Source organism: Lolium rigidum, chromosome 5 (genome assembly GCF_022539505.1).
Source record: "Lolium rigidum isolate FL_2022 chromosome 5, APGP_CSIRO_Lrig_0.1, whole genome shotgun sequence".
NCBI classification, from domain to species: domain Eukaryota; kingdom Viridiplantae; phylum Streptophyta; class Magnoliopsida; order Poales; family Poaceae; genus Lolium; species Lolium rigidum.
In genome coordinates, this window is record NC_061512.1 from 234,183,197 (window position 1) to 234,206,407 (window position 23,211).

A 23,211-nucleotide genomic window follows, 5' to 3' on the forward strand; every position below is an offset into this window, starting at 1 on the left:
TGGCCCCACTTCGTTTCTCCCTCGGTCTTCCGGAAGCTTCGTGGAAAAATAAGACCCCGGGCGTTGATTTCGTCCAATTCCGAGAATATTTCCTTTGTAGGATTTCGAAACCAAAAACAGCGTAAAACAAGAATCGGCTCTTCGGCATCTCGTCAATAGGTTAGTGCCGGAAAATGCATAATAATGACATATAATGTGTATAAAACATGTGAGTATCATCATAAAAGTAGCATGGAACATAAGAAATTATAGATACGTTTGAGACGTATCAGAAATCATGAATTTGTACGTTCAAAGATTATTGATCTACTCTGTCAGAGTGTTCCGACAGTACAACGCCATGCCACCTATGCTGCTTCGAGGGAGCATGGTGCACGGTTGTGCCCAAGGACAGAGTATGCATCTAGTCCCTTACTTTGTTTACGGCATATCGGAAACCACTACCATGCAAAACCTAGCATACATACTTTCTTGTTCACCACAGGAAAGGCTCCACTACTACGCGAAGCATCATTTGATAGTCTGCTAGGTCTCCTCTTGTTGTAGCCGCCTGCACGAGCGCCGCTTCCGAGGTTGAAATAACACAAGCAAAAGAAATGAAAAGGTAGAGAAAAGCCAACACGAGATATGTCCAGCGCTATACTCTCCGCGGCATGCATCGGTCGCAGCAGCTGAGCCACACCGTTGGATAGGTAGCTGATGGTTCAGGCACCGCAAGAAGGGCCAAGTTCCGTCCACGAGTGCCACCAATATGTATCAGCATCAGCGTATTGCACACCACCCACCAGTCTCTCTTTCTTCATTCTCTCTCGGCTAGTGCGCGGCCATGGCGACTCCGAGGACCATGAAGGCCGTGCAGTACGACAAGTTTGGCGGAGGAGTGGAAGGCCTCAAGGTACCTACGCTTGGTTGATCCAGAATCTCGGCTGCACGGCACTAGACACCGTGCGTGTTCTTCGATGTGTTTCACTGACGAAACTAACTCTGTGGTTGCCGGTTAACTTCATTCAAGCTCCACTCGCTAGGTGGTCGAAGAACCTATTAGTATTTTATATTTAGGTTACTTGTACTACTTTTGGTGATTATTAAAAAATCGGTGGTATTTCTGTAAAAAGAATGTTAGGCTTTGTATTTTTGTATTTAATCTTCTTCCACTATTTATTATCGGTGTTATGCACCTTAGCTCAGAATATGCCAGGACACTATGCTTTTATCTTTTTGATGTGAACTTTTGGGTTCAATAAAAGTGCTCTTTTGTCCAGAAAGAATATAAAACTGTGATTTTGTACCCAAAAAAATTGACCATGTAACAAACTCCGAATATTGACAGATATTTTTCAATATTGACAACCCCTGAGCCCACTGGTCCAAAGAAAAACCTCCCCTGCCGGATATACATGTCTCTCCCAAGTCCCAATCATCTAATCCCAACCTCTTGTCCTCACAAAATAATTATATGTGAAATAAACTAAAAGAATATGTACTTGTTTATATTTTATGCTGAAATTACATAATTTTATTTTGCTTTTCATGATTAGATATGGTACAAAATTTGTATCATACTTGTGCCTGAAACCTGTGATAGACTTACACCGAAAGCAGGAGCATTTTTTTTTCTAGAATCAGTACAACATTTGGGAGAATTACCACAAGAAGGTATGGCTACAGCTTAACACAAGCAAAAGAAATGAAAAGGTAGAGAAAAGCCGAGACGAAACATGTCCAGCGTCACGGTGTACCCTCCGCGGCTGGGCGACACCGTTGGACAGTTAGCTGATGGTTCAGGCACCCGCGAGGACGGCAAGTTCCATCCACGAGTGCCACCAATATCTATCAGCATCAGCGCATTGCACACCACCCACCTGTCTCGTTTTCTTCACTCTCTCTTTCCCTGTGGTTCTCTCTCCCGCACGAGCACGCAACAGTCTGCGGCCATGGCGACTCCGAGGACCATGAAGGCCGTGCAGTACGACAAGTATGGCGGGGGAGCGGAAGGCCTCAAGGTAAGAGCGCTTGGTTCATCAACCTCGACGCAGAGATGAACTGAACTGAACTGAAGTACTGAACATTGCTGGTTGATTTCATTCAGCATGTGGAGGTGCCGGTCCCGTCGCCGAAGAAGGGCGAGGTGCTGCTGAAGATGGAGGCAGCCAGCATCAACCCCATCGACTGGAAGATCCAGAAGGGCATGCTCCGGCCCTTCCTCCCCGCCAAATTCCCCTTCACGCCAGGTAATCTAGCTTCAGACTGGCACATGGCTACAGAATTCAGTTTCAGTTTCGTGATCAAAGTTTGTTGCCGCAACAATGGCCAACAGAAACCGCATGACGCCGGCCGGCTGATACTGGAGATATCATTTGGCTGGTGATTATGATCCAGGGACCTGTCACAAATGACAGACATGCTCTTCTTTCTGATCAACTTCTTGAACTGACTGAAATCTGCAGCTAAATCGGAAAAGAAGCTTAAAATCGGTACTCATTCAAGCAACTGCTGCAGAATTTAGATGTAGACAGAATTCTGGAAAATTTACATCATTGCAGTATACATGATTGGCTATCTTCAAAATTTTGTTTTAAATATTTTAAAACTTTAAAATACAAATTACGAGTGTTAACAAATAAAAAACTACGCGTAGTTCGGCCTCTGTTTTAAATTTTCCGACATCCCTCTATTTTGCTAAGTGCTCATGCAAGAACTCTTTGCCATTTGGGAAACATGCAGTTGGCGATCTAGCCGGCGAAGTCGTGGAGCTGGGCAGCGGCGTGACCGGCTTCAAACCAGGCGACAAGGTTATCTCGATCAGCTTCCCGGTAAGGACGACGCACCACCAGATGCTACCATTCCGTCTGTACCGAACAGTAAAAACCCAGTGCTCTGATTTGTGAAATGATCGGTGGCTGCAGAGCGGCGGCGGACTCGCCGAGTACGCGGTGACCTCTGCGGCGCTAACGGTGGCGAGACCACCGGAGGTGTCCGCCGTCGATGGCGCCTGCCTTCCGGCCGCCGCCAGCAGCGCGCTCCAGCTGCTGAAGGCCACGGGGGTCAGCTTCGACGGCACGTCCAACGCCACCGGGCCGAAGAACGTGCTGGTGACCGCGGCGTCCGGCGGCGTGGGCCACTACGCGGTGCAGCTGGCCAAGCTCGCCGGCCTACACGTGACGGCCACCTGCGGCGCGCGCAACGTAGCCTTCGTCCAGGGCCTGGGCGCCGACGAGGTGCTGGACTACAAGACGCCCGAGGGCGCGGCGCTGCGGAGCCCGTCAGGCAGGAGGTACGACGCGGTGGCGAACTGCGCGGCGGGGGTGTCCTGGCCGGCGCTCAAGGCGGTGCTGTCCGACGAGGGCGGCACGGCCGCGGACGTCACGCCGGGGGTCCGCGCCGCGCTCACGTCGCTCCTGCAGAAGGTGACGTTCGCCAAGAAGAGGCTGGCGCCGCTGATGCTGACGCCCAGGAGGGAGGAGATGGAGTGGCTGGTGGAGCTGGCGAGGCAGGGGAAGCTCAGGACGGCGGTGGACTCGAGGTACCCGCTGAGCAGAGCGCAGGAGGCGTGGGCGAAGAGCGTCGACGGGCACGCCACCGGCAAGATCGTCGTGGAAATTGGAGGCGCGGAGTGAGCATGAGTCACTGTATGAATTGATTATTAGCATGATGCGACCATTGGTAGCTATATGTGAGAAAATTCGCCATGTTGACACTTTTTTGATTATTTTGAAATATTTTTTAGATTTGATTTTTTAGCTTTTTCAAATTTTGAACATTTTTCATTTTTGAACAATTTTTAAAGTTTAAAAGTTTTGATTATTTTGAAAATTTCAAATTTGAACTTTTTTCGAATTTAATTTTTTAGAATTTGAAAATTTTCTTATTTTGAACAAAAAAGATGAAGTTTTCCAGATCTGATGTTTTTCCAAAGAATAAAATAAAAAATACTGGAGAGAGGACACTTACCTGGGCCAGCCCAAGAGGAGAGTGACACCGGCGCAGCATCCGTTCGCTCCCGCTTCGAGCGATGTATAGGAGCCCCCTTTGCTCGGAGCCTCGAACCTTGTTGTCAAAACATAAAACATAAAACATCTTTGTCAGAAAAATAATAACTAAAAATAAAAGTGGTCTCTCAAAGTTAATAAAAAAATCTGATGATTTATGAACTATAGATGTTTTTAATAAGGGTAATCTTGCATAATATAATTGAGATGTGAATAAAATGTTGTTTTAGTGATGAGAAGATAATAATGTGACATTTTTCAGTCAATTTTTTTGGCTTGATTTTCTATTTAAGAAATGCGGTAGGGGAAACACCTACATCGACTTTTTCTAAATAATATGAAATTGAACCTAGGTGGTTAAGTTGTACATCCACTTCACTAACCATTTTAAATTGTGTGGTGGAGAACTCAAGTAATTTTTAACTTACCACCAACAACTAGCACAAGGACTACTTTTGGAAGTTGGTTGAATGATCGAGGTTACTGCCAACTTAATTCTCACATCCGGGCGTGAGTATGTTTTCCTTGTTGTTTTTCACAATATAGTTTTTCACTTGTAGATTGTTCACAAGGCTACACACTGGATCACATTGAATCCTGACTAGGTCTTTTCAATGTCGTGCGGATGGGCAAGCCCTTCTAGACTATAGTTGCAGATGGTTGGATCATTGGGTATGTTCAAGCCGTTTGTGAAGCTTAAGTATTATTGAAACCTTTGGTATTTAGGGTGTGTGCTCCGTGCATCTTTGTTATGTAGATGTCGAGTATAGCCTCTTATGATGTAGTTCCACCTCCGTTTTAAGTTTTCCGACATTCCTCAAGTGCTCATGCAAGAACCCTTTGCCATTTGGGAAACATGCAGTTGGCGATCTAGCCGGCGGAGTCGTGGAGCTGGGCAGCGGCGTCACCGGCTTCAAACCAGGCGACAAGGTCATCTCGATCGGCTTCCCGGTAAGGACGACGCACCATCCAATGCTGCCATTCCGTCTGTACCCAACAGTCAAAACCCAGTGCTCTGACTTTTGACTTCTGACACGATCGGTGGCTGCAGAGCGGCGGGGACTCGCCGAGTACGCGGTGATGCCAGCGGCACTCACGGTGGCCAGGCCGCCGGAGGTGTCGGCCGTCGATGGCGCATGCCTGCCGGCCGCCGCCAGCAGCGCGCTCCAGCTGCTCAAGGCCACGGGGGTCAGCTTTGACGATAGCACGTCCAACGCCACCGGCCTGAAGAACGTGCTGGTGACCGCGGCGTCCGGCGGCGTGGGCCACTACGTGGTGCAACTGGCCAAGCTCGTCGGCCTGCACGTCACGGCCACCTGCGGCGCGCGCAACGTCGCCTTCGTCCAGGGCCTGGGCGCCGACGAGGTGCTGGACTACAAGACGAGGGCCTGAGCCCGTCCGGCAGGAAGTACGACGCGGTGGCGAACTACGCGGCGGGGGTGTCCTGGCCGGCGCTCAAGGCGGTGCGGTCCGACGAGGGCGGAACGGCCGCGGACGTCACGCCGGGGGTCCGCGCCGCGCTCACGTCGCTCCTGCAGAAGCTGTCGTTCGGCAAGAAGAGGTTGGCGCCGCTGATGCTGATGCTGACGCCCAACGGCCCAAGAAGGAGGAGATGGAGTGGCTGGTGGACCTGTCGAGGCAGGGGAGGCTGAGGACGGTGGTGGACTCGAGGTACCCGCTGAGCAGAGCGCAGGAGGCGTGGGCCAAGAGCGTCGACGGGCATGCCACCGGCAAGATCGTCGTGGAAATTGGAGGCGCGGAGTGAGCACGAATCACTGTATGAATTGGTAGTACATTAGTAGCACGATGCAACCATTGTTGCAGATTTGCGAACTTGCAGTTGGCGATCTGGCCGGGGAAGGAGACAAGGTCATCTCGATCAGCTTCCACCGCCAGAGAGGGGAGGCAGGTGCTGGCTCTGTTCCGGAGCATCCGCCTACGCGCGGGCAGGTGCCTCCACCTACTCCCGGAACAGTACTGCTTCGCACACGTTCCTTGCCACGAAGAACATGCTGCGTGGTCCGGCCATGAGGGGCCGTTTGGTAGCTTGCATCTATTTCGTGGCTCGCGTCAGTGAGATGGGCTCACCTGCGCATCGCAAACGGGCCATGAAAGCCGGATAGTTTGGTAGGCTGTGCGGTCTTTTCTGCACCGGAGAGGGAAGACATATCCCATCGTTTGGTTGCCCGTTTTCACTACTTTCTTCGCTGCTCGTGCAACTCACAGTGTGTTTGGTTGCACATAGCCGCGTACTGTGGTAACCCATTCTCTTAGAGTGGTGAGGTTACCCAAATAACAGCACACATCAAATTCAGTTCATCGCAAAAGGTGCTGGTAATACACAGCAACTACTTAGTGGCGATGCATCACGAGCGAAGCAACTACTTCGTGATGCATCACAGGTTCATCACACGAGGGGTTAGTATAAGCACCTCGAACAAGTTCATCATTACAGACCGGGGATCAGGTTCACTACAAGAAATCAATCACCTAAGGACGTCTTCCATATGATGCTTTCCAACTCGTCTTTACGTGCAAGACAGAGGGAAAAAATCGTGTGGTAGAGACGTACTTTGAGACGCTGTACAATTCGTTTTTTTTTTTTTGCACATAGAAGGTGGTATTCCATTAGAGTGACACGTGACGGGTACAAATTGCAAACAGACCCTTTACAACACTTGGCCTAAAGAACCTAGAATTTGAAGATAAGGCCTGTAAAATTACAAAACACACCCCAGAACAAAATCTAAAAACTGGAGCTTCACCGTCACCGCTCACCGGCATCCTCGAAGCGTCGCCGCCAAGGAATGGAGAGAAGCTGCTCGCACTCTTCCTTCCGGCGAGAAACCCACCCCCGCTGGCTACCTCCACACCGCCGGGAACGAATCACTTGGCTGCGCAGAGGCGTCGAGCTCCAACAAGGACAGGGAGAGGCCTCCGTCTTGGAGGTAGAGTAACAGCCGTCTTGACGGCTGAAGATCGCATCGACCATGGTGCCGAGTGCGTGTTTGCGCTTGCAGAAGAACCACCAGACAAAGCTGGCTCCGCCTGGCCAGAAGCACCGCAACGCCCCTTCTTCTCCCCTCGCCTCCATGGCCGGACAGAGAAAGAGAGAGGGCAGTGCAGCCCTTGAGCAGATAGCACCAGCAAGCTAACCTCCACATCGTCGATGCCGAAGACGAAGCCCCGCAGAGCTTCTCCCCCTCGCCTCCACGGCCGTCCAGGAGAAGCTTCACCGAGCTGCAGTCCTCAACCCGCCGCCCCTCCTCCTCGCCGCCACGGCCGGCCAGGAGGAGCTCCGCGCCAAGGATCTCGCGCATCTGGATGTGGTAGACGGCCACTACTTTATTGAAGGAGACCGTGCTCCCCTCCGCCGCCGCCAGCTCCGACCAGAGGAGAACTAGCAGCAGAGAGAGGAAACTTAAGAAGCTCTGGATCTGGCATCTATACCCCGAGCTCTGCTCCTACTACCGGGCAAAGAGCCCAAAACTAAGCTACTACTAAACCTAACTACTCCGGCGCCCCTCCTAACCCAACTCCGGCGGAGAGGGCATCGGAGAGGCCCAGTCAGCGGAGAGAACCACGCAAGTTACTGTTTATGTGTGGGAGCTGGGGGGGGGGGGGGCGGGATGACTGCCCTCAATTCGTCTAATTTTGTATGCCATATTCCTGCCCCACGGTTCTCCACCATGAAAGAAAAAAAAACTTTGTCTTCCCAACCTCTCTGAACAGATCGGGGGCATGTAAAACCTAGCAGCGCCGCCGCCGGTTCGATCTCACCCCAGCGACATCTCCGTATGCCATTCGTCAGAGGTAATTCGCTGCGGCGATGCCGTGCTTCCGCGACCAAACGCCATCCCACCGATCACACGTCACCTCCACGTTGCATTGGCCGGCGGCAGTGCGGGCGTGACCTGCAAAGGCTCCAATCTGTAGGTGCCTAAGTTAGTTCCTACCGCCTCTCTATGTCTTGCCCTTTTATGTTTTTGCTATCATATAAATTGTTTCCTTGGGTACAGATCAATAGCCAATACAGGTTGTGGTTGGCTGTTGCAAGCAGATATGCGGGACAGATCCAGTATATTTCAAGTCATCTGCAATCACCCAATCAGGCGGGTTCGTTTGGACAGATGATTAAGTTGCTCTCAGGGCCGGCTCTAGGATTTGGAGGGTCACAAGGCGAACTCTATAAATGGGCTCAATTTAAGCTGCGTGCATGCTAGATGGGTCTAATTTTTTTCTTGTTCCTTTTCCTATATGCACTGTGCCCGAAATAATAGGCCCCCATTTTGGTTGGCCCCCGCGCCGTCGCACTTCTTGCCCTGGTCCAGAGCCGGCCCTGGTTGCTCTGCTTTGTCCAGTTTACATGCTTGTTTGATCCAAATATGTTAAACCACTTTTTACATTGTCGTATCGAAAGGGCAAATTATGGCATTGTCTTGCTTTTTACAGTACTGAACAGCTGATTTATCTTGATGAAGTTCTTGGCCTACAAGGTATTTCATAATATATAGCATGGTCTTGTGCAATTATTCTCTACATTTGGTCTTATGTTTTTTTTCTCTATTCACATCAGGATGGCGTCAGATGTTTGAAGTAACCATATAGAATATGATTGCTTTTGTTTACTTCCGTTTCTCTTTTGAAATCTAGGTAGATGCAGAACCATGAAAGATGCAACATAGTACTTCCACGGGTAAATTTCTCTATGCCAAATTAAGAAGTCTATTTCCACTCAATTATTTATACTTAACATTAATGTATATATAATTTGTTCTTATTTATTCTACAGGCTGACTGATGGTTTTCTTAGCATTATATACATACCATGAAGAATATGAACATCTGAAAAGCTCATAAGCAATCTGTAGTATTAAGCCACGAAAATCATGAAATTCATATGACTATTTCCAGAGTATTTGTATGTTGATCTATATATATCTCGATGCTTGATTAACTCAATCATATCTATTCCTTCTTTTCAAGTATTTCACTTCGATTTGCTATGACAGATATAAGTAAACTATGGTGGCCTCGAAGACATAATTTAGTGAAGACATAGACGTGAACCATGCAAACTAATTGTTTTTATTCTTTGACCTTCATATAAAGACTTTATGTTACATTGTTCTGCAGCTTCGGGAGATTATTTTCATTTCTAATCTAGTCGTTGTTGTGAACTGAAATAATTGGCGCTTCAGGATGCTGTACTCATAAAAGCAATGCTAAGGTACGTTCCATGTTTTCTCCTCTAAGTTCTAAGCATGTTTCATCAGATACCACGAGCAATTATCTAATCCTCTAAAGTATTATTTATCTAACTGCTTTCATGTATGTAATCATCTTAAGACTTGCTTTGATCAAGTACATAACAAAGTATCATTTTCGATGTACATGTTTCACACACTGAATCCTTACTGTGTTGTCTGAACTAAGCTCTATTTATCTTCTGTTTTCTACAGAGGTAAGCACTCTATGTTTTCTACAAAATTAGTCTCTACTTACCTTTCGTTTTCTACACAAGCAAGCACTCTATTTTTCTGTATGGCTATTTAGTATTTGGTAATTCTTTTTCTTGCAGCAGCCAATGTGAACAGATGGTGCTGCATTTTGCAGATATACCGCTCTGATGGTAAAACACTCACGGCGTGTGCTCCATTTGTGCATGTGAAAAGTAGAACTTGCTATGGAAATTTATTGCAAGATACTACTTTATTTACTTTTCGATTGACTTTGTCTACAGGAAATTGTTTGTCGCGGTTTTAAGCAACACAGAATATTGCAAGACAAACCAGCAGTAGTGGCGATGGAGAGCTGATGTACCATTGCTCCATCCGGAAGCTTGTTCCATTGTCTACAGTGAAATTACTTGTGATGGTTTTTAAGCAACACGGAATATTGCAAGACAAACCAGCAGTAGTGGCGATGGAGAGCTGATGTACCATTGTTCCATGCAGAAGCTTGTAGAGATATTCCAACTACTATAGAAGAAAGTGTACGAGATTTAGAGGATTTTGCATGGTCGAGTTTGTAATTGTTCATGAATATGTTCAAATCGCTTGTAATGTACTGTTGTTCCCAATAAATAAAGCTTTTCCCCAAAGAATGCATTGTATTTTGTGTTATCGTGTTTGATAGCATATATATTATATTATCCTAATACGTTAAAGGAATTTGTCTCAACTATAAAATAATTATTTTATGTAAAAGAAAAAAGTGTATTACGATTCTTTAGGACGCAAGAACGTAAATTTAAAGACGATTTGTGGGGAAATCATCACAACTTCTCTAAAGGGATAGACACGCTTCTATGACGCACAAGCGGCTCTACAAGCACATAATGACGCTTTAAAGCGTTTTAACCACCTAAATTTAACGTCTCTACGTGTCTTTTATGTTGTAGCAAGTCCTAGCTAATGGAGGGATACAAGATCACCTCCCAAAATCAGCAGATCATGACGAAGGAAGCAGAAGCACTAAGCAGAAAACTGGTTGCGGAGTTAGGTCCTAAGCCAGCTTCTCCTCTTCGGTGGCTGCAGCTTACGGTACACGGCATACTCTGCTTCATTGTCTGCAATGAAGTCGATAGCCCTGACCAGCAAGTTAGGCTGGAACAGCCTTGCACACAAACCGGGGAGTGAAGATCGTCTTCATCTGAGCGTAGTTCGTGATTGGGGTGCCGACGTACTGACGGTGCTTCGGGTAGCGCTGCAATCCACAAGGAACAACTGTTAGTGCGAACGACATTCATATATATATACTTTCAAATCTATGCAGGAACTCCATAAGGCTTCGTACCTGGATGTACTCGTCCGCCATCCCTTCATCACCGCCGTAGAAACAGCAACCATCTTCGCTCCAGTCCAGAATGCGATCAGATTTCATCTTCATAATGACGCTCTACTTCGTCCTCCAGTTTCTGATGTGATTGTACAGTTGGATAGTGGTGACATGTACGCCAGCGAATACAAGAACATCCGCAGCTATCTTCTTTATCTGCTGCTCCTTGAATCCCATGTTGAAGCAGACGCCGCTATGGACAAGCAAAACCAACCGGTTCAGCACAAACTCTGATAGCTCAGGTTTTCAAACCATGGCTGATTTTCTTGCAATCAGACATGGCTGAGCATTTACAATAGACGCAAACAGATCAAGGAAACCCAAAGGTATGATCGCCTACATGACAAACACTAGCAACTTCGATGGTATCTTCAGAAGTAGGTAGCAAAGTATCTACACCATATTTTCACATGAGCTATTATTTGTTCTCACCGTGTTTTTCATCACGACCTCGCTGCCACAGTTTTGTTAACTTGACATTTCTTATTCACCTTATATACCTTACAGAAAATTAGTATATGATCATTGGCTAGTGCATAGTAGTTTTGATTCCCCAAAGGTATGTCATTTGAACTGTCATGCAGTTTTATTTTTAGGAGCAGTCAACATGTTATATATCTTCAAGTAGGAGTACTTCTGAACTCTCAAATAGAGGCTGAGTTCTTTGAGATAACTATCTGTCTCTTACTGGTCGGTAATTTTTTATATTCTACATTTTTTGTGGATTAGTTCATCTGAATTTGATCCCATTATTATGCTTGGATTTTATTATTTGAGTGCAGAATTAGCATTGGTGTTTCGGAGTTAAAAATTTGGGCCAATTCTATATGGTTTGGCTCCAGTTTTCGCTTTGATGATTCTTCGGCTCTACCAATTGTTCCTGTTAAACACCAATTTAATTTCAGCTTTTTATTTACAGGCATGGTCATTTGAATCTATATATCAATCGTCCAAGGTTTGACCTTCCTTGGACCTTGGTGAATGCATCTATTTTTTTTTTCAGCTCTTCCGCGTTGACCTTTGTTGCAATATGGACGGTTCTCAATTGTTTCTTCCCGTATGTAAGTATTGCAATATTTAAATCGAGATCCAACATAACATTTTCTCTGTATGATCACCGATTTCAGATACTAACAATTTTTCACGCCTCTGGCACTGTATTTCTTTATAGCATTGTTGATTCTTTCTGTGTACTTATAAGCAGTGAGTGTTCTTAAAATCCATCTCTTCTCTTTTCATCAGACCAACCAACTTCCATTCACTGGATATTTTGCTAAATTGTCTTTCGGTTACGATTGTTAACATTCTACCACCATACTGCCGACATGGCCGCATGCATGTATCTCTTCTCTTTTCGTCCTCGGTATTCATCTCTCACATATGAGCTGATTGGCATGCTAATGTCCCGCCGCAGCGCTCCGGGAATCATCTAGTAATAAGCTATGACTCACGATGCACGTCAAGCTGACTAGAAAAGCCTAATCAACTTGGTTATGCTAGTACGGTAAAATTATTGCTAACAAAGTCCTTATATATACAAGGAGATCAGATACACGCGCTCCGCCTCTTGACTCTTGTACAGCTGAAGAAACTGACCGGATACAGTCGTTCGAGGAACTCGTCTTTCTTGTACAGCTTCCAAAGTGCAGATATGGCAAGACATCTTCAGAAGATCAGAACACTGCAGGTTGGATACATTTCAACAAGTACAGATCGAGAAACAAACCGGATCAACAGATCATGGTATCATGAAATAATCGTTCGTTAATGAAACCTACAAAAATACCAGTACTATGTTTAGAGCAGCTACATCCCCATATCATATACGAAACCTATTTCCGTCAAAAAAAAAATCCAAAACATACTTCACTTACCAAGTCAATTGTATACTCGTATCATCGTATGTATGTATATATGAACTTGCTTCAGATTAACCGTGTACCATGTAGTGCATGTACTGTGTCCACGGCGTCGGCGGCCATGAGTTCTGTGAGGCGTTGTGCCGTGAGTTCCGGCAGCCGCTCATGTGACGAAATTGTGCAGCAGCTGGCGCCACTGTGGAAGTCGAAGTCGCCGGGGTTGCCGCCATACAAGGCCCTGCTACTCGGCCGGCACGTGGCCGGCGTTGTTGTTGCAGTGCTTGCACGACCAACGTCAGCGACACGCCATGTCGCTGCCGAACGCCACGAACCTGCCGCCGCCTGGCCGGTGGTGGTTCAGGATGGGGGGGTCACCGAGGCTGGACAGCGCGCCTGCGTCCATGCCAGACACCGGCTACGACTTGTAGGTGTAGAGCAAGTGGCTCCCGCCGACGTTCCTCGCAGCGGCGCTTGACGGGCTATGGAACTCGTCGCAGTCGGCGGTCCTGGTCCTTCTGGCATGCCGCCTCGTAGACCTTGCCGTGTTTGCCATTTCCGGCGTTCTCCGACGACGAGCTGGCCGAGTCCATCTCCGCGCTGAACTTCTCCTTGTACATCTCTTCGACCATAGGCTTTCACAGCCGAACACGCGTGTTGACGAATCACTTGGACAGCCCAGCCTGCATCACCAGCATCACTTTCTCCGAGTCCTTCGAGTATCTGCATTCTGTGGGCGCTAGCTCTGGCTAGCTCGCTCTCTCACAGGCACGGACGGAGGTAGAAGGAAGGGAGGCTACACAGAAATTCTTCAGCGCACGAACGCCGCCGCACTAACGGCCTTTTTTCTACTTCCCGAGCTCAACCTCGTGGTTTGGAGATTACAGAGGAGTGGGTTATATCGGCGCCTGGCTCGCACACACGACGCCACGCCCGCGCACACGATGCGCACACACGCACTCACGCACCCATGACCAGCATGCCCCAGCTCGCACACGCGCGATCGCTGCGGCCGGCCCGCTGCTGGACTACGTCCTCCGATCTTCTAGCTAGCTACTAACAGAAACGCAACTACACGCACACACACACGCGCTACACACACTGCCATGCGCGCACACCATGCCGTGCATGGATTCGACCCTGGCGCCTCACGCCGGTCCACCATGCACACACAGACGCGATGGCTAGCTTATTGCTAACACATTCACGGCGGATCACGGGATCAGTGAGCACTGAGCACAAAGCGATCGAAACGGATGCATGGGCAGCGGCGCGGTGGATAGCTTACGGGTGGAGGAAAGTGCTCGAAGAGACAGGCGCGAATGACGAACACGGCAGACTCCGGGAGGCCACGCTGGGGCCGCCACACGTGCTGCGGCTGCTGCATCGTGCCGAACTGCTGGATGGTGGTGCTGGTCGATGTACCGCAGCCGGGACAGTCCCCCGGCGCCGGAGCCCGGCCCGGAGGCCGGACCCGTACCGGGAGATGGCCCTAAATTTTTCAGCCGCGGTCTCCAAATTCGTCGGATTGAGCAGTTTTTTCATCCGGCGATTTCAGACCGAACCACCTATTTGTGGGAAGCGTCTGCGAGCGCCGGATGGAGAGAAAAGGACGCAGAGAGCCGAAAAAACGTGCGAAGAATACCGCCCTGCCAGTGGCCCGTTCAGTCAGTGACACATCACGGCGGTCATCGTCATCTCCTCGGCTTTTGCGCGCCATTAATGACCGGAGCAGCAAGCTAGTGGACACGCAGTGGAGTTAAGGGCGAGTCAGGTACCCGCAGACACTCGGCCTACGGCCGCCTATATATCCTCCCCTTCTTCTTCCTCCTCGCGTCGCCACCAGACCGTCGATAACCCTAGCACCTCCACACTCCCCTTTCAGAGCACGAAGAGATGGCCGAACGCTACCCCGACGCGGGAAGGGTCGTCGGCTCCGGGGGGAAACCTCAGACCCGGGTCTGCCGAATCGAACGATGACGGCGTGAGGCGTCGTTCTCCCCCACGGGGACATCGTTTTTGGAGCTGATGCTGGCCGGAGGAGCCTGAGGCGGGGCAGTCTTCATCTACCTCTTAGACGTTGTCGTTTCTCGGCGGCGTGTCTTGGAGATGGACATGGTTGGCTGGACTCGCGCAGGGTGGTGGCGTCGTCTGGCTCCGTGACGGCGTCGATGGCACGCCTGGCAAGGTCAATGCGTTGATCATTCCTGAAGATGGGTTAGCCAAAGATGGTGGCAGCGACTTCTCGAGCGTGTATAGTGGTGTGCGTTCAGGGTTGGCTGGACCGGTTTAACTTCCCAACTCGGTATGAAATGTTTTGGTGAGGCCTCCAATTTTCTGATGATGCGCGTTGGTGAGGTCCGGGCATGAGACCCCGACACGATAACCCCTTTCGTCAAACTTGTAGGTATTGCGACATCTGTCGTTAATGAGGTGGCTTCAGCTTGATCTTTGTATTTCTTCTTGTAAGGTTCCGGTGAATAATTTTAATAAAAGAAAGCTATGTGCATCATTTTGATTGAGAGGCTAGGAGTAGAACCTCCATTTCGAAGAATAAAACTCTGTGACGTGCTAGCATCTTAATTATCCATGCGTCCTTTCATATATGGTGTAGGATATATACACACACTAAAATAAGAAGATGCAAACACTAATAAAAACTCTGTGAAGTTTAATCGCAACAAATATTATTTTGGTTCATGATATTTCAAGGCGTCTTATATTTCATACCAAGTAGTGGATAGAAAGAATACTTCAAATGATCAATACAAGCATATTGTCCTAGCTGCTAAACATCTACAATAGCAAAAATGCGTCAGGGAAAAAGTATTTACAAATTCAATAACAAAACTCCTGCACACTACATGTATATCATTGGAGTAATGAAGCTTCTAAAGTACACTAAAATTTTGAAATCTAAGAGAAATTACCACAGATGATTGCACTCATTAACCGTAGTTCAGCAAAAATAGTACTGATCATCCTTCTTTGTGAAAGAGTCCCCCGTGGTACTCTTAAGTACTATCTCTATTGAAGTACCATCTGACCAAACACTTCTCAAGTTGAATGGATGTCAAACTGAGATAAAAAAAAAAAATCCTGTACATAAGGTCCGATTAGGCTTAGATATAAGACGACTTCCAATGTTAATATGCGCATATTTCTCTAGCTGCTAAAAAACTGCAGGAGAAAAATAGTCTCATCGGATGAAACATTTACAAATTGAATAAAACCTCATGCATGCTATATTTATTACGGCAATGAAAAGTCTTCATGAATTGGCTCCAAAAAACAGAAGTACTTCAGGTACCACATGTTTGTGTTCGATACTCATAAGATACAATCTCTAGTCGTGTGTTGTGATCTGGTGCAACCAACGGATGGTATGATATGTTTTGTCGGACAAGGATTGGACAGAATGTGTTCGTGTGTATAGCAGCACTCAATCTTTAATACTTAAAAGAGAGCTTTTGGTAAGACAATGCTCCCGATGAGCAGGATGTGTAACGTCCACCACAATTAATCCTTGATATGACGTGGGCAAAGATTGTACCAAATCTTAGCTAGTTTTTGCAGGAAGCATAACTCACACTTCACCAGCAACCTGGAGAAATAAGTGACCAAAGGAGATGAAATTTGCATGAGAGCTACCTTGGCTCTGGCAAGCACGAGGACGGTGTGGCCCTGCTGCCACTCTAGAGCTTGCATGTTGCGCTCGCGAACGCAGCACCATCTCGAGAGGGGATGAGGACTGGAGGGGTGCCTTGGTTGAGCTAGACGATGGATGACTTAGGCTTTGTTTGGATACGAGATTTTGGAAGAACTAGTTTTGCGTGGACTGAGTTAACTGTATAACTAACTAAAATCCTGTTTGCTGAACAAGGAGTTGTACACGCTAGTTTATGGATTTTCCAATCCAAACATGGTTTTGGTAATGCACGTTTCCTAACCGAATTATTAGCAAAACTTGCTTCCCAAAAAATTCCCGTAAAACCCGCTTTGCTAAAACTCACACTGCGTCACGTATCCAGACTGGAGGCACCAAAAAGTGCCGGCAAAACCACCAAAAGTGCCGGAAAAATGTTTTCAAGGCACAAAAAAAAGTGCTGCATTTACTGCAGTCGTTAAAAACTATTGCTGGCATTTCACGAAAAGTGCCGGCAAAAATATTTACAGGCACATTAAAAAGTGCCGGCATATGGAATTGCTGGCACTTTTCAAATATGCCTGTAAATATTTTTGCTGGCATTTTTCAGCAGTGCCACAAATTACTTTTGGAGGCACAGTTGAATAATGCCAACGATTTAATTTGCAGGCATGTTCAAAAGTGCCAGGAATATGAATCAAGGCATTCGTCATAGTGCCAGCAAATTAAATTCAAGGCACATTCATAGTGACTCCAAATGAAAACTGAGGCACCAGATTCTCCAACAAAATATAACAATCAGGACAATATAATATTATTCAACAAACATGATCCAACATGATCCATCAATACACTGTAATGTTTAACCTTAACATGTTCTGCAACCAACGTTGCAAAACACAATGTCATGCATCTAAGTTACATTGATCTTCGACAAATATTGACTATCCTCTACTTGGCTATCCTGTACCTGCTTATCTGATTTGGTGTTCCTCTTCCTCTTCTCACTGTCAGCATTTGCTTCCTTGATTTTTTTCTTCCTCTTCATACTTGCTCAGATGATCAACTGAAGTATTACTGTGTATTAAGAACATATGATCTCTAAGTTATCTATTATCTACTAATAACTACTGGATACCAAACAGTCCATACCTAAAACTAAAACAACAGAGCTCAACAATTCGTGTGACAACAATCTACAGAAAGAAGAGATACACAGGTAAGTGGATACTGCATAGAAGTTCGGAAAGTACATAATGCGTCTGCTGAAAACCATGTATTCATAAGAGTGCCTGAAAGGTCATCATAGCTGGTGAGCTTACCACCATTAAGGAAAAATGCCACACTAGCGAAACATCGGATGCTGTGTTTCACCATTAAGAAACCATACCATACTATAGTGAAACACTCTAAAGGCATCAGATGCTGTGTTTTCACCATTAAGAAATGATACCAATACTATAGTGATTAGTGAAACACTCTAAATGCAAAAATTTGTGAGCTGGTATGCTTTGCAAAAAAATAATGCCGTGTGTCCACCTTACAACCTAAGGAAACATTTTGTCGGAGGCTTCTCAACAAATGGAGGCTTTATACAAAGGAAAAGTGGCCATAATTTTTTTACAGAACTAACGAAATTCTAGTTAGAATGGCTTGTATTATATGTGTTTTGTGAAGGCACAATCAATACTCCCTCCGTTTCCAGATATAAGGTGTATAGTTTTTGGCACGGAAATTAAGAAACACACATGAAGAGAAAACTACGCAAGGTTTTGGCGGGATTGTTGTTGGACAATTAACATCATAAAATAGAGGAGCTTTCGAAAGATAAGAAAACACAAGAAAATCCGTAAAAAAATATCCACACAGGTTTCCCAAGGCAATATACCTTATATTTTGGAGTCTTTTCTCAAAAAACTATACACCTTATATCTAGGAACAGAGGGAGTATTATTTTACTACATATTGCTTCTATTACACGGAAAATGGAAATCATGATTGCAGATCCTTCGTAACTGCAATTAACTGCTTCTATTACTATTAGACAGAAACCAAACATGGTGCCCATTTTCCCTCGACGAGGTAAAGGAAAATAAGTGATATCCAACAACAATAAACATGGTGAATACATTACTCAAAACTACATGTCCTAGAGTTCAGTTTATCCAGTAAAAAGAACCATCAATATACCAGAGTAACCAAACACATACTGCAGTGCACTACAATTCTATCAAGAAGCTAAGGAAAATGTTTACTTGTTAAGGAAAGGGAAGGTGGATTGGAACAAAGTTATTAACCTTAGCAGTGGCGTTAACTGAGTAACAAAGCCCAGTATATTCTCACGATCCGTGGACTTGTCAGCTTCCGGAATTGTTTGCATACAGAAAGGAAAAAATGTTAGTTATCGGAAAAAAGGAGAGTCAGTGCTCAGCTACTAGGCATCCACATACCAGGATCAATAGGTGACAGGCTTTCGAAACAAAGTTCTTGAAGTGAATGCTTGCGACCTGTCTCACAACAATATCACAATTTCCATCGACGATGATCTGTAACAATCTCACCAGATGTTGTTGAACTTACTGAATCTGCAGCAACCACAGCAACCTCAGTATAAGGATCCGAAGTAATAACATTAAGATTAAAATGTATACGCAATTATACTATTATCAGCCGTAATGATAGGCTCAAATTATTGTTAACACATATACTAGTATTTGGTATAAATTATAATATATAACAAAATAACAAAAAAAATGAATTTGGAAAATACAGTAACGCGCTCAAGATGTGAAAACTATAGGCAAACAAAGTTACAATACAGATTTGTTACGGCAAAAAAAATTGATGTGTCTGTTTCGCACAAAGATTAGTTCAAGTGACTTCTTTTTCACAACTATGAACATTACATTCAAATGTTCTCCAAAACATCAAGTTCAATTGCATATAATGTAAACAAGTGCTGTCCGAGTAATGCATTGCACTCCAGTGTAGTTTCTACAAATACAATGATATAGCAAACAGCTCCTTCCACTCACGAAAGTTGGCTGAGAAACTCTCTTTGCAAAAAGTTTCACCTGAATGAAAGCGTGGAGGGAGATAGCTAAAAGAACGCTCAGCTCCAACAATTTTACAATCTGTAAAAACATTTCACAACATCCTTGCACTAAACTTGTGATATTATGAAATTATGTTAAAAAGAAAGGGATGAAACAAGCACCTCTGTGTTGCACAGGTATTCATCAAAATAAGCTTACTCCTGAGTTATAATTACAGGATTAGATGCCACTAAAACATTTAAAACTATATGCTACTGTATCTTATTTTCAGCAGTAATGACATGCTGTTTGATTGAAAAGGTTGCTAAGCCAGGTGTTCATGACCTGGAGCAATAATGCCAACCAGGACACTTGTACGAGCTAGGAACACAACGCTGCCTGAAATAATTCCATTGGGCGTCTTACATACTCAGATTCGGTCAAGAGCAACATTGAACTTGCAAGGGATTATAACCACAGATGCTTTCCTCCAAGTAAACCACGCTACATGCCATGTAGTTCAGTAATGTACAGCCCGAGCTAACTTACCATAAAAACTACATATAGATGCAGAGGCTACAAGGAGATCTGGTTGTGAGAGGGATAGCAGGTACCTTCATCACAGAGGCGGACCAAAACTGGGTGACGCCGAGCAAGACGATGAAGAAGAAAGGGCCCTAGAGGTCCCAGTCCCTGAGCGCCTTGCCTAGGTCCTCGTGGTAGGGTTTGGGGAAGACGACGAGCTTGAGGTTGCTGACGATGCGGGTGAGGTCGCGCTTGACGGTATCCCCTTGGCGAGGCCCTCGGCGCCCGAGGCGATGGCCCTGGCGACCGCGCTGCCGTACTCCTCGACGTTGGGCGCGACGGCGGTCCAGTACGCGGCGGCCTCGACCTCGCCGCGCACCCCGCCGGCGAGCCCCTCGCTGCCGGCCACGGAGTGGGCGGGGAAGCTGGTGCAGGCCGCGAGCACGCCGTCGAGGCGCGGGAGCGTGAGGCCGTAGTGGAGCGGGCCGGGCGCCGGGTCATCGGGAGGCGGGGACGGTCAGGGAGAAGGAGTAGTGGCAGGGGTCGAGCTTCACGGCGGCCACGTCGCGGGTCAGAGGGAATTGGACTGGGCTGAGCTGCGCGATGGCGGCGAGGGAGGTGGAGCCGGCCCGGATGCGGAGGAGAGTGAGGTCCACCGCGGCGAGCGGGTTGCTGTGGTGCCGGTCGATGAGGTGGAGCTGGGTGGCGGGGATGAGGAGGATGTCCTCAGAGGGCGGGGGAGCGGTGGGGGAGTTGGGCGTGCCCGGGGAGAGGGGATCTCGACGGGCGCGAGGTCCGCCATGGCGAGCGTCGGGTAGAGCGGCGGGTCTGAGGGGGCTGGGTAGCTGGGGCTGGGGTTGTAGGACGCCATGGGGAGAGATTTATGGCCGGGAGGGGAGAGCCGTGCAGAGGATGACGGCGGCGGCGAGGTCGGCCGCGGCCGCGTGCGTGGCGACGGAGCGATTAAGGAAGGGGGGAAAGCTTGGGGGAGAACTCGCTTGGGCAAAATCCATGGCGGGCGGCGAGATCGGGCTCGAATCGGCGGCGCTGGTGGCTAACCGATCAGGAAAGGGAGAGGGATGCCGAGGGATGGGGAGAGGCGGCTCGTTCCGCGGAGGAAGGGCAGGGCAGGGCAGGGCAGAGCAAGTAATTTTTGCATTTAGACCCTTCAAAAAATAACTGCGGGGTGGGGGGAAATGCCGGCACTTTTTTCCAAATGCCAGTAAAGCAACATTGCAGTCACTTTTGAAAAAACTGCCGTGAAAAATACCAGCACTTTGGTAAAATGCCAGTAATAAGAAACATTGCAGGCACTTTTCTAAAACTGCCACGAAAAAATATACCGGCAATTTAGTAAAATGCCAATAATAATCTAATATTAATGGTACTATCTAAAAATGCCAATAATTAGGTGGTAATTTGAGGCACTGATCAAAAAGTGCCCCTAAACAGTAGCTTTAGTGGCATATCTGCAATGTGCCGGCAAGAAAAGTGCCGGCAATTCCAGCATGTGAGGTAGTGTCAGGGCTAATCTTCAGTATCCAAACAACCACTTAGAGGCAAAGGGGGCGAGCTTACAAAGGAAGTTGAGGTCACGCGGCGGCAGCTTGCGTGTTTGGGCTGTCCCCGCCACTATTGTACCTATTAGACAATGTAATAGGCTATTGGTTTATACCTTTTGTATACGTATACCAATGTTAAAGAATCGGTAATCGTTAATTGCTCGGTCGGTTTGGGAGTAGCGATTAATCGGAATTCGGACGATTAACTGATTTAATCGGTCGGCTATTAATCGGTGCAACCTACACAAATTAGCACTTAAAACAGTTTATATAAGAAAAAATAATAGTATATGAGCCTCTATATGTCTCTCCCGACTTCTCTAAAGTCTAAAATCCTAGAAAAATATGTAAGCTTCTCCTCCATGCCCTAATCTTCAAGGTCACGAGGCCAAAGCCGCGTTCCTTCCTTCCACTTCTTCTCCTCTCACCTCTAAAGTTTATATTCTCCCACCATCTACCTAGTGTACGACCCCTCTTACACCTTAACCACCTAACCTATTGAAGGCGTCCTCCAACACATGAACGAGCTCCTCAAGTTGGTCGAGCTCCTGTATCTGAGGTCTGGGCAACTACGAGTAACTGGTCTGGAAGGGCAAGGAACTATTTGGCAATAGTGGAATGAAGCTATTGGAGGCTGCAATCAACAGAGAGCTTCGGAAAACCTACTTTATTGGGGAGGGTTAGCGCCTGTATTAGCGATATGCATTGAAAATATTGTAACTTTTTTGACCAAGTGTAGTAGTTAATCGGGAATATACCTAGTAATCGGACTTTAGGAATGATTAATCGGGCTAAAGGATTAACATAAGCGATTAATGGTAATTGACACGGTCATTCCCCTAGTAGCGATTAATCGGCCTAGTAATCGTTGAATCGGCCTAGTTTTGAAACAGTGCGTATATCATACACTCTTGTGTATTAGATACAACCTACATACGATATACTCTCTACCCTATATAACATGTAACCCGTACCAGCTCCACGTACGGCTCCCTCACAAACATTAACATGGTATCCGAGAAGGCTCTTCCGTGACCTAGCTGCCACCGAAAAATCGTCGCCGCCGCCGCTACGACAAGCTTTGCTGCCACCGCAGTGTCCCTGCCGCCGCCTACAAGCACATACAAGCCTACACCCAAAACCCTGTCGCCGCAGCTTTTCAAAGCCACCGCCGCCATCAAATCCTAAAACACATGCCAAACACACGTTGTCACCGCCGCACCAAATCGTGCTGCCGCCGCCTCAAAACCCTCAAGATCCGATCGTAACACCCACATCGCCTGCAAACAATGGGCTCATCATCCTCAGCCACCACTCTGGTCGCCGCCCTTGGTGCTCCCCCCGCGTAGCTCCTCACGCGGGAGAACGTCCTGGTATGGAAGGCACTGGTGGTGCCTTTCCTTCGAGGTGCATGTGTTCTCGAGCTGATTGAAGGCTTGGACAAAGCCCCTGCTTGTGACGGTAAAGCACACGTCCGTTGGGAACCCCAAGAGGAAGGTATGATGCGTACAGCAGCGAGTTTTCCCTCAGAAAGAAACCAAGGTTATCGAACCAGTAGGAGATGAAGGCCACGTGAAGGTTATTGGTGAAGGAGTGTAGTGCGGCGCAACACCACGGATTCCGGTGCCAACGTGGAACCTACACAATACAATCAAAGTACTTTGCCCCAACTTAACAGTGAGGTTGTCAATCTCACCGGCTTGCTGAAAACAAAGGATTAAACGTATGGTGTGGAGAATGATGTTTGCTTGCAAAAAA

At 47.0% G+C, this 23,211-nt stretch overlaps 1 protein-coding gene and 2 pseudogenes across 2 annotated transcripts; 2 read left to right on the forward strand and 1 right to left on the reverse strand.

The window, feature by feature from the left end:
- The first annotated feature begins 869 nt into the window (after positions 1-869).
- LOC124653019 (chloroplast envelope quinone oxidoreductase homolog) lies at positions 870-3,733 on the forward strand. Of its 2 annotated transcripts, none has more exons than XM_047192075.1 (4): positions 870-895; positions 2,090-2,231; positions 2,725-2,813; positions 2,907-3,733. In XM_047192075.1, exons 2-4 carry the CDS (start codon positions 2,141-2,143, stop codon positions 3,615-3,617), a joined length of 891 nt encoding a protein of 296 aa, XP_047048031.1. In that variant the 5' UTR covers positions 870-895; positions 2,090-2,140; the 3' UTR covers positions 3,618-3,733. The 2 variants fall into 2 exon arrangements, with proteins under 2 accessions (XP_047048031.1, XP_047048030.1); XM_047192074.1 differs by lacking the exon at positions 870-895 and adding an exon at positions 1,864-2,003.
- Positions 3,734-3,863: 130 nt separating this feature from the next.
- LOC124653020 lies at positions 3,864-5,886 on the forward strand (annotated as a pseudogene).
- Positions 5,887-20,072: 14,186 nt separating this feature from the next.
- On the reverse strand, positions 20,073-20,762 carry LOC124657255 (annotated as a pseudogene).
- Positions 20,763-23,211: the final 2,449 nt, after the last annotated feature.